Here is a 20,826-nt window from a genome sequence, read left to right on the forward strand (position 1 = left end):
TCTCCCTCTGCCTGTGTCTCTGCCTCTCTGTCTCTCTCTGTGTGACTATCATGAATGAATGAATAAAATCTTTAAAAAAAAAAAAAAAAGACTGGATCTAAACAAATTCCACTTGGGTACTTGCAATGAAAAAAATGATCACTTCAAGAGAGTCAAGAACTCAGAAGGAAGTTGTTTCCATCTCTAGTTTAGTTATGGACTTAGGTAGGCCAATCATCCCAGTTTGCCTGGACTTGCAAATATGTTATAGTCATTATAGTCATCCTGAAGGAGGTCCCAGCAATGCGAGACTTTGAGTTTCAAAACAGAATGAATTGGTCACCCTAGTAATGGTGGTGTTCTTCAAAAAGCAACAGAACAACCTAGCTTTGCACTTCTACATTCTCATTCCTCTTTCTGGGAACATCCGTCCAGCACAAGGTCAAGGGTGTGCAGGGTAAGATGGTTCAAGGGAAAGAAATACTGAGTTGCTCACATCAGGAACTTAATGTGACCTCCAAATGGTAAATAATCAAGCAGATCCAGGTGGACCTAGAAAAATCCAGGAACAGGTTTATGACATGGCCACAGAGAAGTCCAGGAGACATGGTTTAGGCCTGTGCTCTGGCACTGGTTTACTGTGTAGCCTGGGATCACTCAGTCCCCCTGTCTGGGCCTCAGTTTCATCAGATAAAACATGGGAGTTGAACTGCTTGTTGTATCAGGATCCTTCCTGCACACACCCTCCCCACCCCCACTCCATATGCAGCGCGGATAAAATATACAAAGAACAGCACTCTCCCAGCTCAGATGGAGAGTAAACCCATCTTCCATTTCATGAGCTATCTCCATCACGCCCAAGACCCTGATAACAACATCAGCATTCATCTTACTTCAACACACTTCTCTTCACTGTCTTTTGATGTTCAGAGAGCTGAGAACTCAATGTCTCTTTTTTTTTTTTTGTAATGACTATAACATGTTTACAAATCCAAATGATTCTATTTTGAGACCCAGCCTTTTGATTATAAGTGGCTTCCTCCTCCTGATCTTGCCTTCACCCAGGGAGCTCACTTCTCAACTTTTTGTTTTCTTTAGAGAGACAAAGAGTCTCCCCAGCCACCCATTGCCGGCTTCCTGTTAACCTTTCATTAAGCCTGCTGACAGCTGGCTCTAGCTCTTCATGAGTTAGTTCAACACATTCTCATTTAAATGTGTCCCACCTGGCTTCATTAAGGTTCCTGCCAGGTTCTCCACTTGCAGCTTCCTCTGCAAATGCAAATAAGATTCTGAGTAAATAATATGGGGACAAGGGAAGATTGAGCTATAAAGGGGTTGGGATTGGAGAACCATCAAAGCACTCAGGTCGACCTGGATTTGAACAAACTAAAATCCATCTGGGACCAACGCAGGCCAATAGTGCAGTTCTGTATGCATGAAATGTTAAATTAAGGCCCTTGCTCTGAGGTATAGGGTAGTGGTTAAGTGTGTGGAGTCCTTCCAGCCTGGTTCAAGGCCCTGCTCTGTCACAGGGGGTTGGTCCATGTGACCTTGGGCATGTTCCTTGGCCTCTGCTTCTGTTTGCTCAACTCCAAAAGCAACAGTAATATACTTGCTTGAAACACTTAGTAGAGTACCTAGACCATATCAAATGCTTTCTCAGGATTGGATATTAGCTCTGATTGAGCCTAGAAAGGTCAGGGTCAAGGTTGAAGAATTAGGTTGTTCTAAACCCTCAAAGTTTGATTGTGGAACCACCATGTAAACATCAGCTGTAAGAACCACATCTCCATCAAAGTCCTTGCTTGTGCAAATGGAAAGTCAACACTGATTCTATTCTGTTGCATTTCCCATGCATGTTTCGTCTCATTTAGGTTTTTAAGCTCTCTAAGGAAAGTGATCCCCTCTCCTGGGCCCTAGATATTAGGAAGTTATTTGCAGGTGGCTACCAATTCATCCTGATTGCACAGAGAGGGAAAAAGAGGAATAACTAGACCAACAATCTTCTCTGACCAGGGAGTCTCATCCTAAGAATTATATATTTATTAACTCATCATTTGGTAAAACCCATATCATGCCTCCTGGACTTCGGAGTCTTAGACCGATTACCTTGTTCCAGCCCATGGTCCTGTGTTGCTTGCCCAGGGCATTATTCTAACAAAGCTGGAATGTTAAGGCCTTCAAGTGGACACAAACATTCCATTTTGAATAGCCCCTGCACTTCCCCATGCCTCACTCATCTGTGACAGCCACCCGGCCTCAGGCAGAGCCTAAGCACTTCTTCAACACCAACACCATGGGTAGACAGGACCTTCTGATCTGCATTTAGAAAAGGATCTCTGCCACAGCATGGAGAACAGATCGGAGAAGGGAAGGACTGCAGACGAGGTGTGCACCTTAGAAGCTGCGATGGGCGTCCAGGCAAATGCCTCCTTAAATGCAATCTCTGACAACCACCTCCACCTGGACCTTTGCCTCCTGCCGCAGGAAACTCCTGATTCTGTGCCAATACACCTGCCCCCACAGAGCCCTAGTTAAGGGAGATTCTTTTCTCAAAAAAGGAAATGTGAGCCAAAATCAGGATACTTCTCTACATCGCTTCCTGCATTATTGATGAGGTTCAGACCCAGGGCTGCTCCTACCTTACCTGGAGTGGGGCACTAACCTCTGAAAGTTGGGCATAAACAGAGAGACCCAAATACACACGAGGCAAAGTCAACTAGGTAGAAAAGGGACCAGAAAACACATCTCAGAAGCAAGGCAATTTGTACAGACAAGGCTCTCCTTGCAGTATCTGGAGCGCTGCCAGAGAGAAGAGAGATTACACATGTTCTGTGTAAACACAATGAATTCAACTAGGATGTATAAGCAGATGCTATATGGAGACAGACTTCATTTTAAATATTTCGAAGTCTCAGAACTGCCCTGAGATTGAATGATCTCCTTTAGATGTGCTAGTGAGTTCACCATCACCAAGATTATTCAAGCACATTCTGGAAGATCACTGACCAGGATGCTACCCAGGAGATTAAAGCGCCTGGCAGCGAAGGTGCTAAAGGTCTCTAAAGTACCTTTCACTTGTGAAATTAAAACAAGACTGGATCAATGACACCAATGGAATAATAGATGGGGCTTTTAAAACAAAACAATACATTCTAAGACTTATTTTGACAATTCCCGCATCATGCCCCCATCCTCAATCCTGAGAAAAAGTGGCACATTAGAGTGTGAAAAGACCATCTTCGTCTTCTCTTCCATGCTGCATGTCATCGAAGTTGTTTTTATATCCTTCAACATTGTCCAGCCTGTAACAAGAAAATAGAGGCTGAGAATGGGAAGCACCAGGACCAGAAAGAACCAGATATGGCTAAATCACAAGGCAACTAACAACGGCTATTAGAGTGAAAAGGGCTCAGACTCCATCGGGTCCAAGCCTTTCCATTCACAGATAGAAAACTGACGCTGCAGAAGATAAAGGGCTGGGATCCCTGGGTGGCGCAGCGAATTAGCGCCTGCCTTTGGCCCAGGGCGCGATCCTGGAGACCCTGGATCAAATCCCACGTCGGGCTCCCGGTGCATGGAGCCTGCTTCTCCCTCTGCCTATGTCTCTGCCTCTCTCTCTCTCTCTCTATGTGTGACTATCATAAATAAATAAAAAAAATTTTAAAAAAAGAAGATAAAGGGCTTTTGCCAATCTAGCCTAATAAGGGAATTAAATGTTTCTATATTAGCAGATTACAAAATCAAGATTGAAACGTGTTTATGACCTTGGAAAGTTACCTTGCTGAGTCTCAGTTTCCCTACTTGTTAATGTTTATTTGTTAATAGATATTTTGGTATCGATACAATTAAGTGAAGGCACGGTCTTCCTCACAGTTTACCAAATCTTTTCATTTCTTTCCCAAAAAGCTATAGAACAGGACAGATAACCAAAATCTCTTTGCAGAGACTCTTCAAACAATTTGAAACAAAACAAAACAAAAAACCCCTGCTCCGATGGTCTAATATTGGGCAGAGAAACCAAATCCCAGGAATGATATTCTACATGTTTTTCATTCCCCATACTGCCAACTCTCTTCTCTGTGAACTTCTTTTTAACAATGTCCTTTTTTTAAAAAAAAAAAAAAGGTTTTATTTATTTATTCATGAGACACACACAGAGAGAGAGAGAGAGAGAGAGAGGCAGAGACACAAGCAGAGGGAGAAGCAGGCTCCATGCAGGGAGCCTGACATGGGACTCGATCCCAGGTCCTCAGGATCACACCCTGGGGCTGAAGGCAGCGCTAAACTGCTGAGCCACCCGGGCTGCCCAGCAATATTCTTTTAAAATGAATTGCCCAGAGTTGAACAAAGAATTCTGAGCAAGACGACAGAGACATATCACCTTCTTTCTTTTGCATGCCATGCTTCTATTAATGCAACCTACCTTTGTATTTATATTTTGGACAAACAACACATTGTTAACAAATACAGAGCTTACTGTGAGCTAAATCCTACGTCTTTTTCACCTCTAATGCCACACTTCTCCAACCCTGCATTTAATCAGAACACGAGCACAAATCATTAAACTACTGAGTAGTATCTAATCATTTGTAACAGCTTGTACAATCATTACAACAATCAGTCATGCAAGATGAATTACCGTGTGTGTTTCGGGAACCAACTGGATTTCATGACTTTCCCTGAAAAGACAAGGCCATGGTATAAGCAGAGTAGCTGTGCTAGAACATGTGAAACATGGGGAAAACCTAAAGTTGTTTTACCAAAAGCAGAGTTGGACCAAAGGTGAGAATTTAGGGACTGGTTTTGGCAGGGAAAGCTTCCTTTTCCCAGATCAAGTGATTGCTTCTTTGGGCCCCAAGGCAGTACCCATCATTACACAGCTGTTTCCACGTTGTGGACAATAGTGTTAAGCTGCTTCATTCTTGTCACTTGCCCACCCAGAACTGAAGCACTCACTTGAGTTGTAAAACACTTCCTTATGAGACATACTCAGAAACTCCAAAACTGTATGAGGACCAGTGGCTTCTGCCCTTATGAGGACTTTGTATGAAGGCTAATGATAGGCTCCTGCTGAATTCCAAATTTCCTTCATCAGAGTTCACTAGGGACAGGTATTGAAATGTGCAAGTTTCACTACTGCTGCTCAAACAGGATGGTTTGCAGTCTTACTTCCTCATTTACCACCTCAAAACAGTTTCTGTTAATAACTACAGAACAATTTTCCCCCATTTTACAGTAGGACCAGATGTCACATGCCTATACTTTGCATGACAACTGTAAACTCTGTTCCATGACTCCTTTTTGCAGTGTTTTAATTTTTTTTTTTTTTTAAAGATGAGGGGTGGTGGTAGGGAGGCGCAAGGTCACAGACCAGCTGGGGAATCTAATAATAACTATGGACCCTGCCCCAGAGAAATGCAGATATGAATATGCAAGAACTTTTGCACAGAATTTCAAGGGATTCACTTTCCCTGAGGTCCATCTGGGGAGGCCCAGGAAGGAAAGCTTGCTTTAAGGGGATAAGAAGCCCAAGATCATTCATGGCTTTCTTCCTAGGGCAGTCCTAGCCAGGGGAGGAGGCTGGGCCAGGGTTTTCTCCACTCCGAGACAATGGTAATAATCAGCACTTTTCACTTAAGGCAGTAATGAGGATGAAATGAGTTAGACACACAAGAATAGAGCAGCAGGACTGTCACAGATAGTGTCCAGTAAATGATGGTGTTCTTGTTTTTCTTTTCCAAAATATAAACTTCATCAGGAAGATGATAGATGGATGGAAATGGGACTCTGGGGCATGGAGACAGGGGCAGGAAGCAGAATCAGTCCATTCCCAGATCCTCCTGGAGCCTCCACAGCTCTGACGGCCACCATCCCACCTGGCCGCCCTGCTTACCTCGAAGGAAAAATGCCACAAGCAACGCCAACAGCACAAATCCCAGGGAGGGAGCGATGATCATTAGCAGGTCAGAGTTGATGACCATTTTTACCTGATGAGACACAGGGAAAAGCAATTGGGCCAGTCGTTTCTGAACATCACCCCCACACAACTTTCCCGTCCTAATCATACCTTCCACTCGCCAGCAGCTTCCCTCCTTCTCACCCCATTTTGCCCAATCTGGCTCAAGATCAAGGCAAAGCAGCCTTACAAATCAGAATTCTTAAAAAATCTCTGAAAACTTGGAACATTTACCCAGACCCCCACATTTTCCTGTCTTCAATACCAGGCATTTGGGCTGTGGGTTTCAGGGCCTGAAAATGGAACTCAGTTTCAAATGTTCTGTAGCACTGGTTCTCAAAGTGTAGCCAGGGGACCCATGAGATCAAAATTATTTTCACGAGACATTATTTGCCAGTTTCACCATCATTCTCTCATGAGATGGACAGTGGGGTTTCCCCGAGGTTGTATGACAAATGATGTGCTGATGTCTTTCTGTCTCCCAGGTAGCCAGACATTATAAAGCAATGCCACTCATGCCATTTTTCTCACTAATATTTTTCATCCAGGAAAATACAGGTGTTTTTCATTAAATGTTATTTATGTCAACATGAAATGGGTTTGCTTGTTATTCTTGCTTTTAAATGAATTAATAAACATTGTTTTTAACTTCTGTTTTGATTTTTGTGAGTATCAAGGGGTCCTGATGCCAAATCATTGGAGGAGTGCTGCTCTGCAGGCAGCACCTAGTTCTGGTGGGGACTATGCCACCACCGCTACCCAGGCCAGGCTCCACTTCCTCATCTTCCTGGCCCTGTCTCCAACACAGCAACAAGGAGGGCACACCTGCCTCTGAGGAGGGAGAAGAGAAGAAAGAAAGAAGGGATGGGGGACCTTCGCTTTTCCCTTATAGGTGTCGATGTTGCCTGCAGTTTTTATTTAAAGCAACTTGAATCAATTTGTGATAATAAAAGTTAATGAAGGGTACACTCCACAATAAGAAGGGTGCCGGTGCCAAGTGTTGATCCTGCAGGACGTCACTAATCCTGAGACATGCAGAAGGCACACATAATGATTTTTCCACGCTTTTGTACTTTTTTTTTCTTTTTGTTTTGCAAAGCATCTGCACATATAGAGGTAACGATATAAACATTATTTCTGCCAAGAGCACAAAGCACGAGTCTACAAATTGCTTAGTTATTTCTCCACAGTTGCCGCTCAGATATATCTGCCTCCCCAGTTCATTTCTGCAAACCTCTATTGTGGACTTTTAAAATCTAACTCATGCTTCCAATACTTCACCAACATTTTACCTGTTCTGATTCAACCTTGTTTTGCACAGGCATTTCTGTCTCCATCTCTGGGAAGGAAAAAGGGGAAGAAATGTTTACATTTTCTGTGGGAGAATAAAATACCACATCCTGAAATAGGCATTTCAAAGCTCATCTGAAATTTTTAGTTGATGTGTTTAATCTTTTAATCCCATCTTTCCTTATTTGTATAATTTATTTACAACACATTTGTTTTGAGATGGTTTTATCTGAAGCTCATCTGCTATCCAACATTATCCCACAGGAACACCTCCATTTTCTAGATGGGTAGAATGGGGCATTAGGCCAGCAGGCAATTTGATCTAAATTTTCTGGAGGTGCCAGCAATGCGTTCAAGATTTGTATCCAGCAAGAAAACATGTCAGTCTATCAGTTAACAAAATGAGCATTTATTATAGGCCAGGTACTCTGCTAACTGTACCATCTACCTTGTTGACAAAATTTACAACTTAGTGCAGGAAGGCAAATTTAAACAAATAAGGTGAATAATTGAAAAAATAATGTTATAATTCTTCAAGACTCTCGGAATAAATATCACAAGATATAGGGACATATCATGAGGATGGCTGACCTGTTCTGGAGGATCAAGGGTGAGTGTCCCTAAGAATATGGAGTTTAGGATGAGACAAGGACTCATTTATTTATAATTGATAGTTGAATTCAACATGAGAGACATACTGGGCTAAGCACTGTTCCAAGCACAAGAATATTAAGATGAATACAGCATGACCCCACCGTCCTGAAATTCACAGGGCATTAGAGAAGGAAGATCAGAAGGTCATTTTGGCCTCAAAGGCCAAGGGTAGTGGTTCCATGTGGAATGACAGGCAGCCATGAAGGCAGAAAATGAGGGGTGGGGAGTGGCAGGGGATGACCACAGAGATGAGTAGGAACCAATCAGGGAAGGCCTTTGTTTCATGCTGATAAGTCTCCATTTAATTCTGTCCACAGTGGGAAACCACAAACATTTTAAATATGCTATAGTCCTGTGAAAAGGATAAGGAAATAGCCAAGATGAGATGATCAATTATCATTTGATCCCAGGTCTGAAAATCAGAGCTAACAGAAATGAAGGGAGAGGCAGATTCCAGAAATACTTAGCAGGGAAATCAAGAGGATATGGACATTGAACGTGGTAGTGAAAAAGAAACAAATCTTAGATGACTTGTAGATTCCTTCTTGAGACTCTGGGCCACGGCCCAACTGTTGGCCAAGGCTGGTCACGCAGAAGCAGAGCAGAAGGATCGGTCTGGAGGAGAAATGTGCCAAGCTCAAATTTGTAGTCCTTGGGTAAGGCGCCCAAGAGAGACACGAAAACCCCACTCACCTCATGAGCAACTGATGGATTCAAGTCTAAACCAAACTTAGAGAAAAGTTGGAGTGGCAGATACTGATGTGGGAGCCATCAGTCTCCATGAAGCACTTAAGATCCTCTGAGAGTATAAGAAATACAAGGGCCACATGTCCAGAAAGAGAAGAACAGGAATCCTAAAAAACCCCAGCACTTAAAAGGTGGGCAGAGAAGGCAAAGGAGAAGGAAGCAGAAGAAACAAATAGCAGAGAGCAGAAAGTGAGAACAGTGTCATGGAGCCCAGGGCAGGAGAAAACGCCTGGAAAGGACATAAAATCATATATGCAATAAAACCTGCTGATAGACCCAGAACGTAAAGCCAAGCATAGACAAGGCCTGAGTATAATACAAATCAAGGCAAATAATTACTGAAATTGATCAATGTTTCTTCTCCCAAGCTTCCTTGCACTTGAGGCATAAGAAAAAAAAAATGCCATAGGTTTTCAGAGGCTCATAATTTGGTACAAGAGAGCTTATTTGTTCAACAGGGAAAGTAACTTGTTGAATGCCTGCGAGCATAAGACTCTGAGGGGAAAATTCAGTATGTTTTCATATCCAACAACGCAGTTACTGTTGTTTTTCTCTCTGCTGTTATTCCCTAGAGCTGGAAATTGCAGGTAAGAATTCAAAACTCCTACCCTTGATCTGTCAAAATCCTATAGTATTACAATCATTTGTGATAGATAAAACCGAAATTGAAACCATCAAAGAGCAAAGTCAGCCTAGGTCAGTTTTGTCAGAGCTAATCTGTATTTTAAACTGGAATTGTCTAATGGGAGAGACATTTTGCAAACATAAACACTGCTGAGTGATACTAAGCACTACTTCCTCCTCCTCCTCCTCCTGCTTTTCCTCCTCCTCCTCTTCCTTCTCTTCCTCTTTTTCCTCCTCCTCCTCCTCCTTTCCCTCTGTCTCTTCCTCTTCCTTCTGCTCTTCTTTTTCCTCCATCTTTTCCTCCTTTCCATCCTCCTTTTCCTCTTCTTCCTCCTCCTTCTCTTGCTCCTCCCCCTCATTTTCCTCTTCCTTCTCTCTTTCTCCTTCTCTTTCTCCTTCTTCTTCTTCTTTCTTCTTTTTTCTTTCTTCTTTCTTCTTCTTTCTTCTGAAAATGCCAAAAGCCCCAATGGGAAGCACTTTGAAGCCACAGTGTTAGACACTGTTAAACACTGAATAGGGACAAGAAACACAGGTGTATGGTGATTTTTTTTTCCTTGTGAAACATAGCAATGCTAACAGCTAGGGGAGGAGGTAGACAAGTGAAGACTACTTATTTCTGTGTCTTCTGTGCTGTCTTGGCCCTTACACTCTCAAGACCCTGAACTCTGAAACAAGCACATTCAGGGAAAGGAGGGAAAGGAGGTGCCCCCCCTGCCCCAAACTTGTAAGAAAAGCAATTCTGTGAGTGGGGAACTGTGATTGGTTGAATGTGTCCTCTTCAAGGGTATGTTCATTCAGAACCTCAGACTGTCACCTTTTAGAAATAGGGCATCTTTGCAGATGTAATTAATTTAAGGATATTAAGATGAAACCATCCTAGATTTAAGATAGGCCCTAAATCCAATGGCGGATGTCCTTATAAAGAGAGAGAAGACACAGAGAGACATACATGAAGACCTGTAAAGATGGGCAGAGATTGAAGGGAGGTGGCCTCAAGCCAGGGAATCCTGGGGGTATCAGAAGCTGGAAGAGGCAAGGAAAGATCTTCTCTTAGAGACTTTAGAGAGAGTATGGCCAGGTGACACTTCAATTTCAGGACTTTTGACTTCCAAAACTATAAGATAATAAATTTGTTGTTTCATACCACTACATTTCCGGTAAACTTTTACAGCATCCCTGGAAAATTAATACAGAGACACAGTGGTCATTAAGATCTTCCATGAGAACAGAAGCCCTGGTGATGAGCAAGGGATGAAAGGAAGATTTGCCTTTCATTTAAAAATTTTTTTGTACACTTTGTACCTTCACCATATATATATATATATGTTATGTATCTCAGAGAAATTAATTAATATGTAATAGTAATAAAAGAATCTTCAACTTAATTACACTTTTCCCAGGTCTATGGACTCACCGATACTTCTGATTAACACTAGATTTGCCTACAGAGTGAGAATATATTTACATTAAAAAAATACCTAAATATGGGGATCCCTGGGTGGCGCAGCGGTTTAGCGCCTGCCTTTGGCCCAGGGCGCGATCCTGGAGACCCTGGATCGAATCCCACGTCGGGCTCCCTGCATGGAGCCTGCTTCTCCCTCTGCCTATGTCTCTGCCTCTCTCTCTCTCTCTCTCTCTCTCTCTCTCTCTCTCTGTGACTATCATAAATAAATAAAAATAAAAAAAAAACTAAATATGGACCCTCTTGGCAGAGTTATCACTGTAAATTAGTGAATTGGCTTGCTGGCTTAATTTTAGACTCTTGAGTTCTTGAGTACTCTGGTGAAATGGAATTCCTGCAAAATTTAACCCCAGATCTTGGAGTGCTGCAACAGTGCATCTAGGCCTCCTCCATACTTCACTGTCATTGAGTAACAATCTATTCCACATTTCCTGGATGCGTGACCTTGGGCATGACATTTCCTCTCTCTGAGCCACAGTTTATTCATCTGAAAATGCTGAAACTGCACCAATGCCTTTTTAACCTTTATATTTCTCGATGCCTATTTACAAAGACTTTGAATGACCCGAGAAAATGATCATTTCACCATATTTTTTTTAAAAAAGGATGCAAAGTATAGGAAAATGAGTATGTAAATACTTAAGAGCACGCAAACACATGCATACCTCTTGCTCCACAAAGAAAACTAAAAAATACTGCAAGACTAAATACATCTGACTTTGAGTGGAAATACTATAGGCAATTAAAATTTTATTAGTACTTTGTATACTTTCTAAATTTTCTCAAATGAGAAAATTTTAATTGTAAAATATATATGACATATTAATCACCAGAAACTCCACAAGACGCCTGAGTCAGGAGCAAACTCTCAGAGAGTATATCATTTCTCTGAAGCAATGCCACAGTGACCTTCTAGGTGAAACTTTGAAGATCGCTGTTAGAAACCCGTGAAGTCATAGCTAAAGAAGAGCTGAGTGATGCTATTAGTGAAAGACACACCCCTAGATATGAGTACTGGCATACAGCAAAGTTCAGGACATATATACACTTCTTTGTAGATCAAAAATGGGCTTTTTGTTTGCTTGTTTTTAAATAATGAGTGCATGCAAAAACCAGTAAAATCAAGTAGAGTTTGTAGACTTGTTAATTGTATTATGCCAATGTCAATTTCCTACTTTGACCATGTGCTATAATCATGTGAAATGTTTGAGGGAAGCTGGAGGAATATATACATTTCTCTACACTGTTTTTGCACATTTGTGTTGAATCTAAAATTGCCTCAAAATAAAAATTTTTTAAAAAGTGGTTTAAGTGTCAGCATTTCATATGGTTCAATCTAATGTATGCATGCATGTTACACACTGGCTTTGCAATAAAGATTTGTTGAAAAAAATTGTTGAATAAATGTTAAGGCAGGTTTAAAAAGATTGTAAAATTTTTTAAATGTTTGTAAAAAAATAATGATAGATGTTACTATATCATTAAAAAAAGAAAATAATCTGGGGTGCTTGAGTGGCTCCGTTGGTTAAGCATTGGACTCTTGATTTCAGGTCAGGTTAAGCTCTCAGGGTCCTGGTGTCGAGCACCACATTGGGCTCCACACTGTGCATGGAGAATGCTTGGGATTCTCTCTCTCCCTCTTTTTCTGCCTCTCCCCTGCTTGCTCGCTTGCTCACTCGCTCACTCTTCCTCTAAAAATAAATAAATATTTTTTAAAAAGAAAAAGATCTGAAAGGATATAGACCAAACTGTTGCAGTAATTATTTCTTCCTCTTGATCATTTGGGGTGAAGGGTTAGAGACAATATTTGGAATGCAAGGAAATTTCACTTTATATTGTTTAACTATTTTCCTTTATAAGACATATTTATTTTATAACATAAAGAATAAAGTTTAAATATTAAAATGATAACATAATAACACTACCTTTACCTCTAAAGGACTTACAATCTAGTAGAGCAGGAAGCAATATTCAGTGCCTATGCTGGAAGAGCCCTGTTGAAATAGACTCACATCTGCTCTTTCTAAAGAATGTGTCCTATATCTGAATGATATAGATTAAAGGTTGGCAAACTACAGCCTGAGGGTCAAATCCACTCTGCTGCCTGTTTTTGTACATCCTAAGAGCTAATAATAATTTTTATGTTTTTTAATGGTTGAAGAAAAACCAAAAAAAAGAATAACTCATAGCACATGTAAACTATGGGCAATTCATATTTCCATATCCATCAATAAACTTTTATTGGAACCTGGTGGTACCCATTTGTTCATGTGTTACCTCTGGCTGCATTTGCACTACAAGAGCCAAGCTGAGTAGTTGAGACCAATAACATGGCTGGTAAGGCCTAAAATAGGTACATCTGGCCCTTTACAGGAAAAGTTTACTGACTTCTGGTGTAGTTATCAGAGCATAATTTTAATCTTAAAACCTTTAGAACTTCAGGTCCTAGGATGATGAGACATCCCCTTCAAGGTGGCTATGCCTAAGGTAGTAGGACTCAAACCTACTCCCTGAAATAAAACTATGTGCTATGTGCCGATCTGGAATGGCACTGAATTTTTAGGTAAGAAAATCTTTTAAAATCCATTTTGAATATCACCCCTGTTCCCATCCCACTGGGCATAAATATACTTCAAAATTATTTGGCACAGTGATAAGCACTTCATATAAATGATCTGATTTAATGTTTATACAATCCATTCTACAGATTGAACTGAAGCTCAAAATGTTTAAATCACTCACCCAGGATAACAAAGATAATAAAAGGAAATTTGAACCCAACTCTGAATGACTCAAAAAATCATGACTATAACCACTCTGAGAGAAAAGAAAAAGAATATATTAAAATCCTATTTGAAAATATAAACACTCTAGCCAGTGGGCTTCATGCCAGGAATCAACTAGAAATAAAAGCACTTTATCTTCTCAGTTGGTATATTTTAAAACTGATACTACATATTTTGACTCATCATTAAATTCAGAGACACAAGGATTCATCTGTCTCTACTTTTAAAACAAATTTAGTTCTGATGTAAGTCAACTCAATGATACAATCTTAACACAATCATAGAATTTTTAAAAGTGACAGCAGTTCTTTCATGGCAGCATCTGGCTTATGCTGCCCCCTTTTGGACAACTGGTGGTATGGTCTTAAAAAATCCAAAGGAAAGAGAAAAACTAAAAATCTAGAGACAGTTTCACTTACTCAAGGTTTCACAGCAATAAGTAACAAGCAAAATAACTAGAACCCATGTTTTCTGAACTTGCCAGGAAGCACTCATGCAGATCTGGAATTTCAAAAAGACTTTTGAAAATAGAAATGCACGTTGAGTTCACAGACTTCCTTTAAATTTTGGAGACCACTGAATGTTTGTAATATGTGCAATGATCAAAAAGAGTACTATATATTTAAATACATCAACCATTACATACATGAGTCAGGTGTTCCTTAGCACCAGGGGCAAAATTGGGTGAGGACCATTTTTTTTTTTTTAATTTGGAAGGGAACAGAGAACAAATTGTGTTGGCACCCACTGTGGTTGCATTCCTAAAGCAGAAGGAATGATAAAATGACTTTACATTCCATGCAGATGAGATAGCAGAAGGAAACCAGGGACTACAGAACACCATTATTTAAGACTCACTGAATTCCAAACTTTGCCCCAAGTTTTCACTGCCTCCAAGGATGCCCCATCAACAAAAATGTCATCATCATTTTGAGAGGGTTATCACCTCAAGCTGCTGCTCTCATGTGCCAATCAATATCTGAGGGTCTCAGTGAGGGAGAAATAAGAGCCAGAATCCTTCCCCACCTGGACTCTTCTCTGAAGGGCACTGCTCTTCCTACACCCAGCTGATCAATATTGATTCAGAGAGGTGGCAAAGTCCTCATTTTACCAAGAAACCTCAGAAATATCAAAGACAACAAGAACAATAATAATAAATATATTATTACGTATATATACCAAGCACTTAGCTGTACTACATGCCAGGCACAATGCCAAGTACTTTCATGTTTGATCTCAGAAAATGCTCTGCAGTAGATTCTGTTATTGTTCTCATTGCACAGTGAGAATCCTGTGGTCTAGAGATGGTCAGACGCCTTGCTCGAGTCACATAGCTAGGAGAGGAGAGAGCAAATCTCAGAGCCAGGATTACCTACCTGCAGAGCCCAAGCTCTTCTCCTCTGAGCTCTACAGCCTTTGCAAAATGTGGCAAGGGCTCACATACACTTGCTATGGAAAAATCAGTGGTGGAGAGTGAATGATCTCGCTATTTCATGGCACAATACGAAGAGATCCATTTGGAATGGAACCCTAACCTTTGGCTGCTCTGATGGGTGCGATTTCTAGAAAGGAGACTCTTAACTATGATTATTGATGATGATGACTATAAGCACAATGTAAGCAGCTGAAAGTGCATAAAACACTTCCACATTCATGATCACTTTTGAACTTCAAAATAAACCTACTGAGGTAAAGTAAACTTGGGCAGAATTATTGAAAAAGGAGGAAAATGAAACTCGGAGATCCCATATCTTGCCCAAGACTGCATAGCTAGTAATGATCACTAGTAAACAGTAAAGCTTTGCTCAGTGGCAGTATTAGAACCAGTGAGGTTTGTCTGAGGCATAATTATTGTTGACTGAAAACTTTTCCCAATGACATCTGATTCCACGATCCATGTCTGCCCCCCGCCCCTGCTGTGCTGCTAAGGATCCCAGGGTTCAACAGACTACAAGTGCAGGGGGGCTCTTTCCAAAGGGTTGTGCTACCTTTAGTCAATGACTTGTTCCCGGTGGGAGAAAGGATGCTTCATCTTCTCACAGAACTTGCTGAGGCGTGCCATTTATCCTACCCTCTGTGAGACCAGAGATCTCTCCAGTGCCTAGCTCAGTGTCAGAGGAACATTTCGGTCTGCAGCCCGGTCACCCAGCTCGCTTGCTTATCCATTAACGAGGATGCATCTTAGGACTGGCTCCATGTTCCATTTCAGTGGCTGGCACCTTACTTCTTTCTCACTGTTTGCTTTACCACGGTCGGAACTCTCTCGAAGCTTGGCAGCCCTCTTTGTTCTTATTTGGTTGACCTTTCTGAAGGTGAGCTGTTAGATGTTAGAATTACACAGATTCAATCCCCAACTTTATTAATGAAAAAATATCATTTGTACGGTTGGTAGAATAGAGTGCTATTGTGAGAAGAATCATGAGAATCCATTTTCTGTCCTCTGCCTTTATCCTCAGACCGCCGGCCTACCCACTGATTCGAGCCCGTGAACAGCGTGGCCGTGAGAGAGAAAACAAATCGGCTAAGGCCTCACGAAAAATGTTGACTTTGAAATCAGCTGCATCCAATTTCTTTCCTCCTAACAACCGCATTTGTGAGTGAAAATGAGCTTTGCTTCATTCCCCTGCCTTCTTCTGTTCCTTCTGCTGAACTTGTACTGAAAATGATAATTCCCCCTACAACTGCTTTATGTCCTTGATCAACTGAGGACCCAGAAAAGTGTCAAGTTCTGACATGGCTCAATTTTGTTTTTATTTTTTTTTTAATTTTTATTTATTTATGATAGTCACAGAGAGAGAGAGAGAGAGAGGCAGAGACATAGGCAGAGGGAGAAGCAGGCTCCATGCAGGGAGCCCGACGTGGGATTCGATCCCAGGTCCCCAGGATCGCGCCCTGGGCCAAAGGTAGGCGCTAAACTGCTGCGCCACCCAGAGATCCCTCAATTTTGTTTTTAATAGACTAGTGCAGTGTGGGGGATTGAGCTCTGATTTGAGAGCCGGGAGAGGGTCTTACCTGGGGCCCCGTTCCCACTTCTCTCTGAACTTTTTTTAAGGCTCTGTGCCTCAGTCTCCTTCTATGTAGAACAAGAGCGTGCGCTACACCAGCAAATCCTAAATGCCTTCTTGGAGTCAGGGATGGGCTGGCTTCAAACGAATCTCCTGAGGAAGTTTGTTAAGCAACAATTTCTTGGATGCACTTCCAGAGACTCTAATTCTACAAGTCTTGGGTAGATTAGAGCAATCTGTATTTTTACTAAGTACCCTGTGTTTCCAGCCCATGGCCAGGTCTTGCTATACATAGACTGGATGACCTTGAAGTTCAAGGTCTTGGTTCCTCAGTGTTCTCCTGTCTCCCTGGGATGTTAACATGAGATCAGATTGTTTCACACCTTCATTTATCTATCCTCACTATCCTCACTCCCTTTGCTCTTACCTCCATCTCTAGACCAAACCCTATCTCCCTGATTTTTGACGGGTTCCCTTCTTCTACACCAGGACCAACCTTGCTCCATTCACTATCTCCTTCTCTAAATACCCATTCTCAAGCTTCTTAAAAGAAACCTACCACTCATTTTTTAACAATTGCTCATCTTGGACTTCAGTGCATCCACCCACAGAGCTAACGCGGTTCACCAGTCTTCCTGTCACAGTTCACAGACACCTAAGGGCCCCATCCTACTTGACCAGCGTTCTGAATTTCCTAACACCTAACTACACCCTCCATAACTTTTGTTAGCCCAGCCCTCTCTGCACTCCTAAACTCCTGGATCCTTTCCTACTTTTATTGTCTCCCTCTCTGCCTCCTCTCCCAATGTAGTTGTTCCTTTATGGGCTCACACCTCTTCATCTCCCTCTTCGTCCCACATGATATCTTTAGGTGATTCCACAGGAGTTTCAATTACCTCTGTGCTGATGTAACAATATAATAAAGTGCTTAAGAGCTCAGTTTCAAGAGCCAAGAGACTCAGAGTTCAAACTCTGGCAAATTTCTTATGTTCTTTCTTTTTTAAGATTTATTTATTTTTTTGAGAGGGGAGTGGGAGAAGAGGGGCAGAGGGGAGAGTGAGGGGCAGACTCCTCGATGAGCGTGGATTATTATCAGTGATTCCTCCAATTGTATCTACAGTCCTGAACTCTCCCTTATGAGATAATATGTATTAAAGTATTGTTTTAGTAGCAATTCCCTGTTCGGCAATTATAATGTGAATCACAGGAATTATTATTTGATCAGAGGTAGGTACCAATCGTCAAAAACACCCATTCCCATCCAGGCATCCATAAATTAAACCAGCCTCACATTTCCAACTGCCTATTGGACATTCCCCAGGGGCCCTTTGAACTCCAGCTCTTCCAGATTTCATTCTTCCTCTTGGGGTTCCCAACTAGTTAACCTGTCACAATGATCTAATTTCCCAAAGTACAGAGAATTTGTCATCCTTCATTCTTACTCCGGTTACCAAGTCCTCTAGATCTTAACTCCAAAGTGGCTCTGATTCTGTCCCCTCTCTGTAGTTACTGCTGCCATCATTCTAGTCTAGACGCTCATCCTCAGCCTGAATTATTGTGAGAGCCTCCTAGGTAGCCTCTCTGCCCCCAGGCTTGCTCTCTCTCATACATCTTCCACACTCCTACCAGAGCAGGTCTCTTAAAACTGAATTGGAAATGTCATTCCCTACCCAGAAAACACGAATTGCTCCCTATGACCCTGGAATAAAATCTAAATTCTTCAGCCCATCAATCAAGTCCTCTAAGAACCTAGACCATTCTCTGCCTCCTGTCTCCATTAGCTTAAACTATACTATTAGTCTCCAAAGATTTCATGCTCTTTCCTACACAATTAAATGTTCTCATCCAAGGAGGATATCTATCCCTACTCTTATCCCAAAATAAAACCCACCAGATGATTGTTTGCTATGTACAGCCTGTCCATCCCACTAAACTGTGACCCCTTTTAGAGTGGAGGTCACACCTTATTCATTCCTGTGCCATGTATAGAGAGGCAACTCAATCAGCCAAGTTTAATGAATGACAGATTTGAAAGACTCTTACCAAAAATCATGTTACCTATTTCCATGTATCCAAATCAAATGCCAAGATAAAGGCAGAAAATCCCATCTCCAACCATTTTGTTCCTTTGACTCCATGGATAGGTCAATTTGCTCTGGACCATGAAGCTTGGGATGACTTTGTAAAACAGAAAGATACAGTAATAGAGCAGATCTTTCTAAAAGTGTTCCCTCCCCCCTTTCTTTTACCATCCTACTCTGGGACCAAGAAAAAGTTACTGTAAAAATCTTAAGAAAAGGGAAATATTATTATCAAAGCATGTACATTTCTTGCTAATATTACTGGATTGACGGCAAAGTCCCCGTGCATATATAGGTGACTTAAATTTGCAATTGTTCTACAGCTTTGACTTTATGCTGGTGATGAGTATAATGATCCATCTGGGAACTGAGAAAAAGTGAATCCTAATACTTTAGGAGCAAATATGAAATCTTCCCTCAGGGAAGCCATGTTGAGAGACAGTGGCTGCCAGTCCTAGAACAAAGGCCAACTATACATGGGATCAGGAGACCTGGCCTCTGCTCTCAGTTTGCTTCCCAAGTCACTGCAAGGGCTCTCAACTCACAATCCTGTTCTGGGTCTCAGTTTCCCATCTTCTTGGTTTCCCAGTTTTCTTCAGAGAAGACCCCTCCCTAGGAGTTCATGAACACAAGTTTAAACCCCTTGAAACCTGTGTGTTAGTCTCAGCTTTCCTTCTTGGGAAAGTCACTCCACATCTCTGAGCTCCATTTCTAGGCAGCCTTAGAGTGGAGGTAAGGATTTGCCAGCCTGGGTAGGGCTTCTTCAAATGATGTCTGCAGCAGATGCCTTAAAAGTGGAGAGAACACTGAAGCAGGAGATACATACTTGGAGTTGTCTTATAAAAGAAATAACATGAATCTGGAAGCTCTCCTGTGACACACTCAACCACAGCTCTTTTTCTACTATGACTTGATTTCCAAGCCTACATTATAGAGTGGAGCCTCCCTAGACTGAGCACTGTGAGGGGGACAAAACAAGAGGCAGAAGATAAAGGTGTACAGAAGTAGGAATAAAAGCAGTAATTGAGAAATCTGTAGAGCTATCTAAAAGGAATTTAGTGAAGAACTTTCAGAATCTCAGATTTACTCCGATAGCAAGTAGAGAATTACTACTGTGAGATTTTAAGAGCTTTTGTAACTTTCCCAAGTTTGCAATTTTGTCACTCATTGGCTGTATCCCTGATGTGAGTAGCAGTTAATAAAAATTCTAAAACCAAAAAGTGTCTGTATACTTATAAGGAACAGCAAGTCAACTGGGAGCTGGTAGACATAGCCTCTTGTCACGCTGCTGGACTGGCCTACAGATGAAAGTAGGAATGTGTGATGTGTGAGTAGGAATAGCAGCAGAGGTGTAAAGACGAGAGCAAATAAGAATCTAGCATGATGACTATCATTTACTAGCCCCTAGTTAAGGCCTAGACATCTGTCTCATGCACTTCCTCACTGAATAGTCCTATGAAATAAATACTACTATTATCTTCACTGTACATTTTGAGGAAACTGAGATTTAGAAAAGAATAAAACAAGTAACTCACCCGAGGTTCTGGAAAAAAAAACAAAAAAACAAAAACCCCCAAAACAGCACACACACACACACACACACACACGCAAAATGGCAGAACTTAAATATAAGCCTGAGCCTTCAGACCCCACAGTAGAGCTCTTTCAACCCTCCCTCAATGCTACTTGGGAGACGATAAGGAGAAAAGACTGGAAAGAAAGGATCTGAGATGTTATGGAGGCTGTAGAAGGACCAGAGGTATAATCAATGGAAGACTTAATCCCAAACCCTGTGATTAGGGCTGCAGGGTCCCTCCCCAGGAGAGAGTTTAGGACCATTTCATACATTCCTGCTGCCAAGGAAGAAATGAAATTAACCCTTGGGCTGGACGGAATGATTTGAGTATCTAATCACTTTGAGGGATCAGAGTTTGTATTCCTTGGAATCCAATTCCTTGGATTCTTGTTAGCTGGGGGTAGAAACCTGTGAGAGTTTTTATTGTTGTTGTTTGTTTGTGTTTGAATTATGGTTCTAAACCATTTAGAGTTTTGCAGAATGCTTAGAGAATCTCAAGAAATCTTCTGGACTTTTCCCTCCAAAAGATGTGGGTGCACATATATATACACAATTATATATGTAATTTCAGGGGATTCATACCACCCTCCAGCCCATCCACAGACAACTCCACCCAGGAAAAAGTTTAAAATCTCTAAGGTCTAGGTTTTAGTCCCAACTTTC

The 20,826-nt window shown here is 41.5% G+C and overlaps 1 protein-coding gene and 1 pseudogene across 2 annotated transcripts in view; one reads left to right on the forward strand and one right to left on the reverse strand.

The window, feature by feature from the left end:
- Positions 1-3,096: 3,096 nt before the first annotated feature.
- The window catches only part of TIMD4 (T cell immunoglobulin and mucin domain containing 4), a 37,874-nt gene continuing 20,144 nt past the window's right edge, over positions 3,097-20,826 (reverse strand). For both annotated transcript variants that reach the window (XM_055325641.1, XM_055325640.1), the window contains 4 exons: positions 7,231-7,277; positions 5,876-5,969; positions 4,622-4,661; positions 3,097-3,284 (listed from right to left, as the gene is read on the reverse strand). In XM_055325641.1, the coding sequence (XP_055181616.1) occupies positions 3,200-3,284; positions 4,622-4,661; positions 5,876-5,969; positions 7,231-7,277 (266 nt within the window). In that variant the 3' untranslated portion in view covers positions 3,097-3,199. The remainder of the gene's footprint in view (positions 3,285-4,621; positions 4,662-5,875; positions 5,970-7,230; positions 7,278-20,826) is intronic.
- LOC129510051 (U4 spliceosomal RNA) lies at positions 15,299-15,381 on the forward strand (annotated as a pseudogene).

The sequence above is a fragment of the Nyctereutes procyonoides genome, unplaced genomic scaffold (assembly GCF_905146905.1).
Source record: "Nyctereutes procyonoides isolate TBG_1078 unplaced genomic scaffold, NYPRO_anot_genome, whole genome shotgun sequence".
Taxonomy (NCBI): domain Eukaryota; kingdom Metazoa; phylum Chordata; class Mammalia; order Carnivora; family Canidae; genus Nyctereutes; species Nyctereutes procyonoides.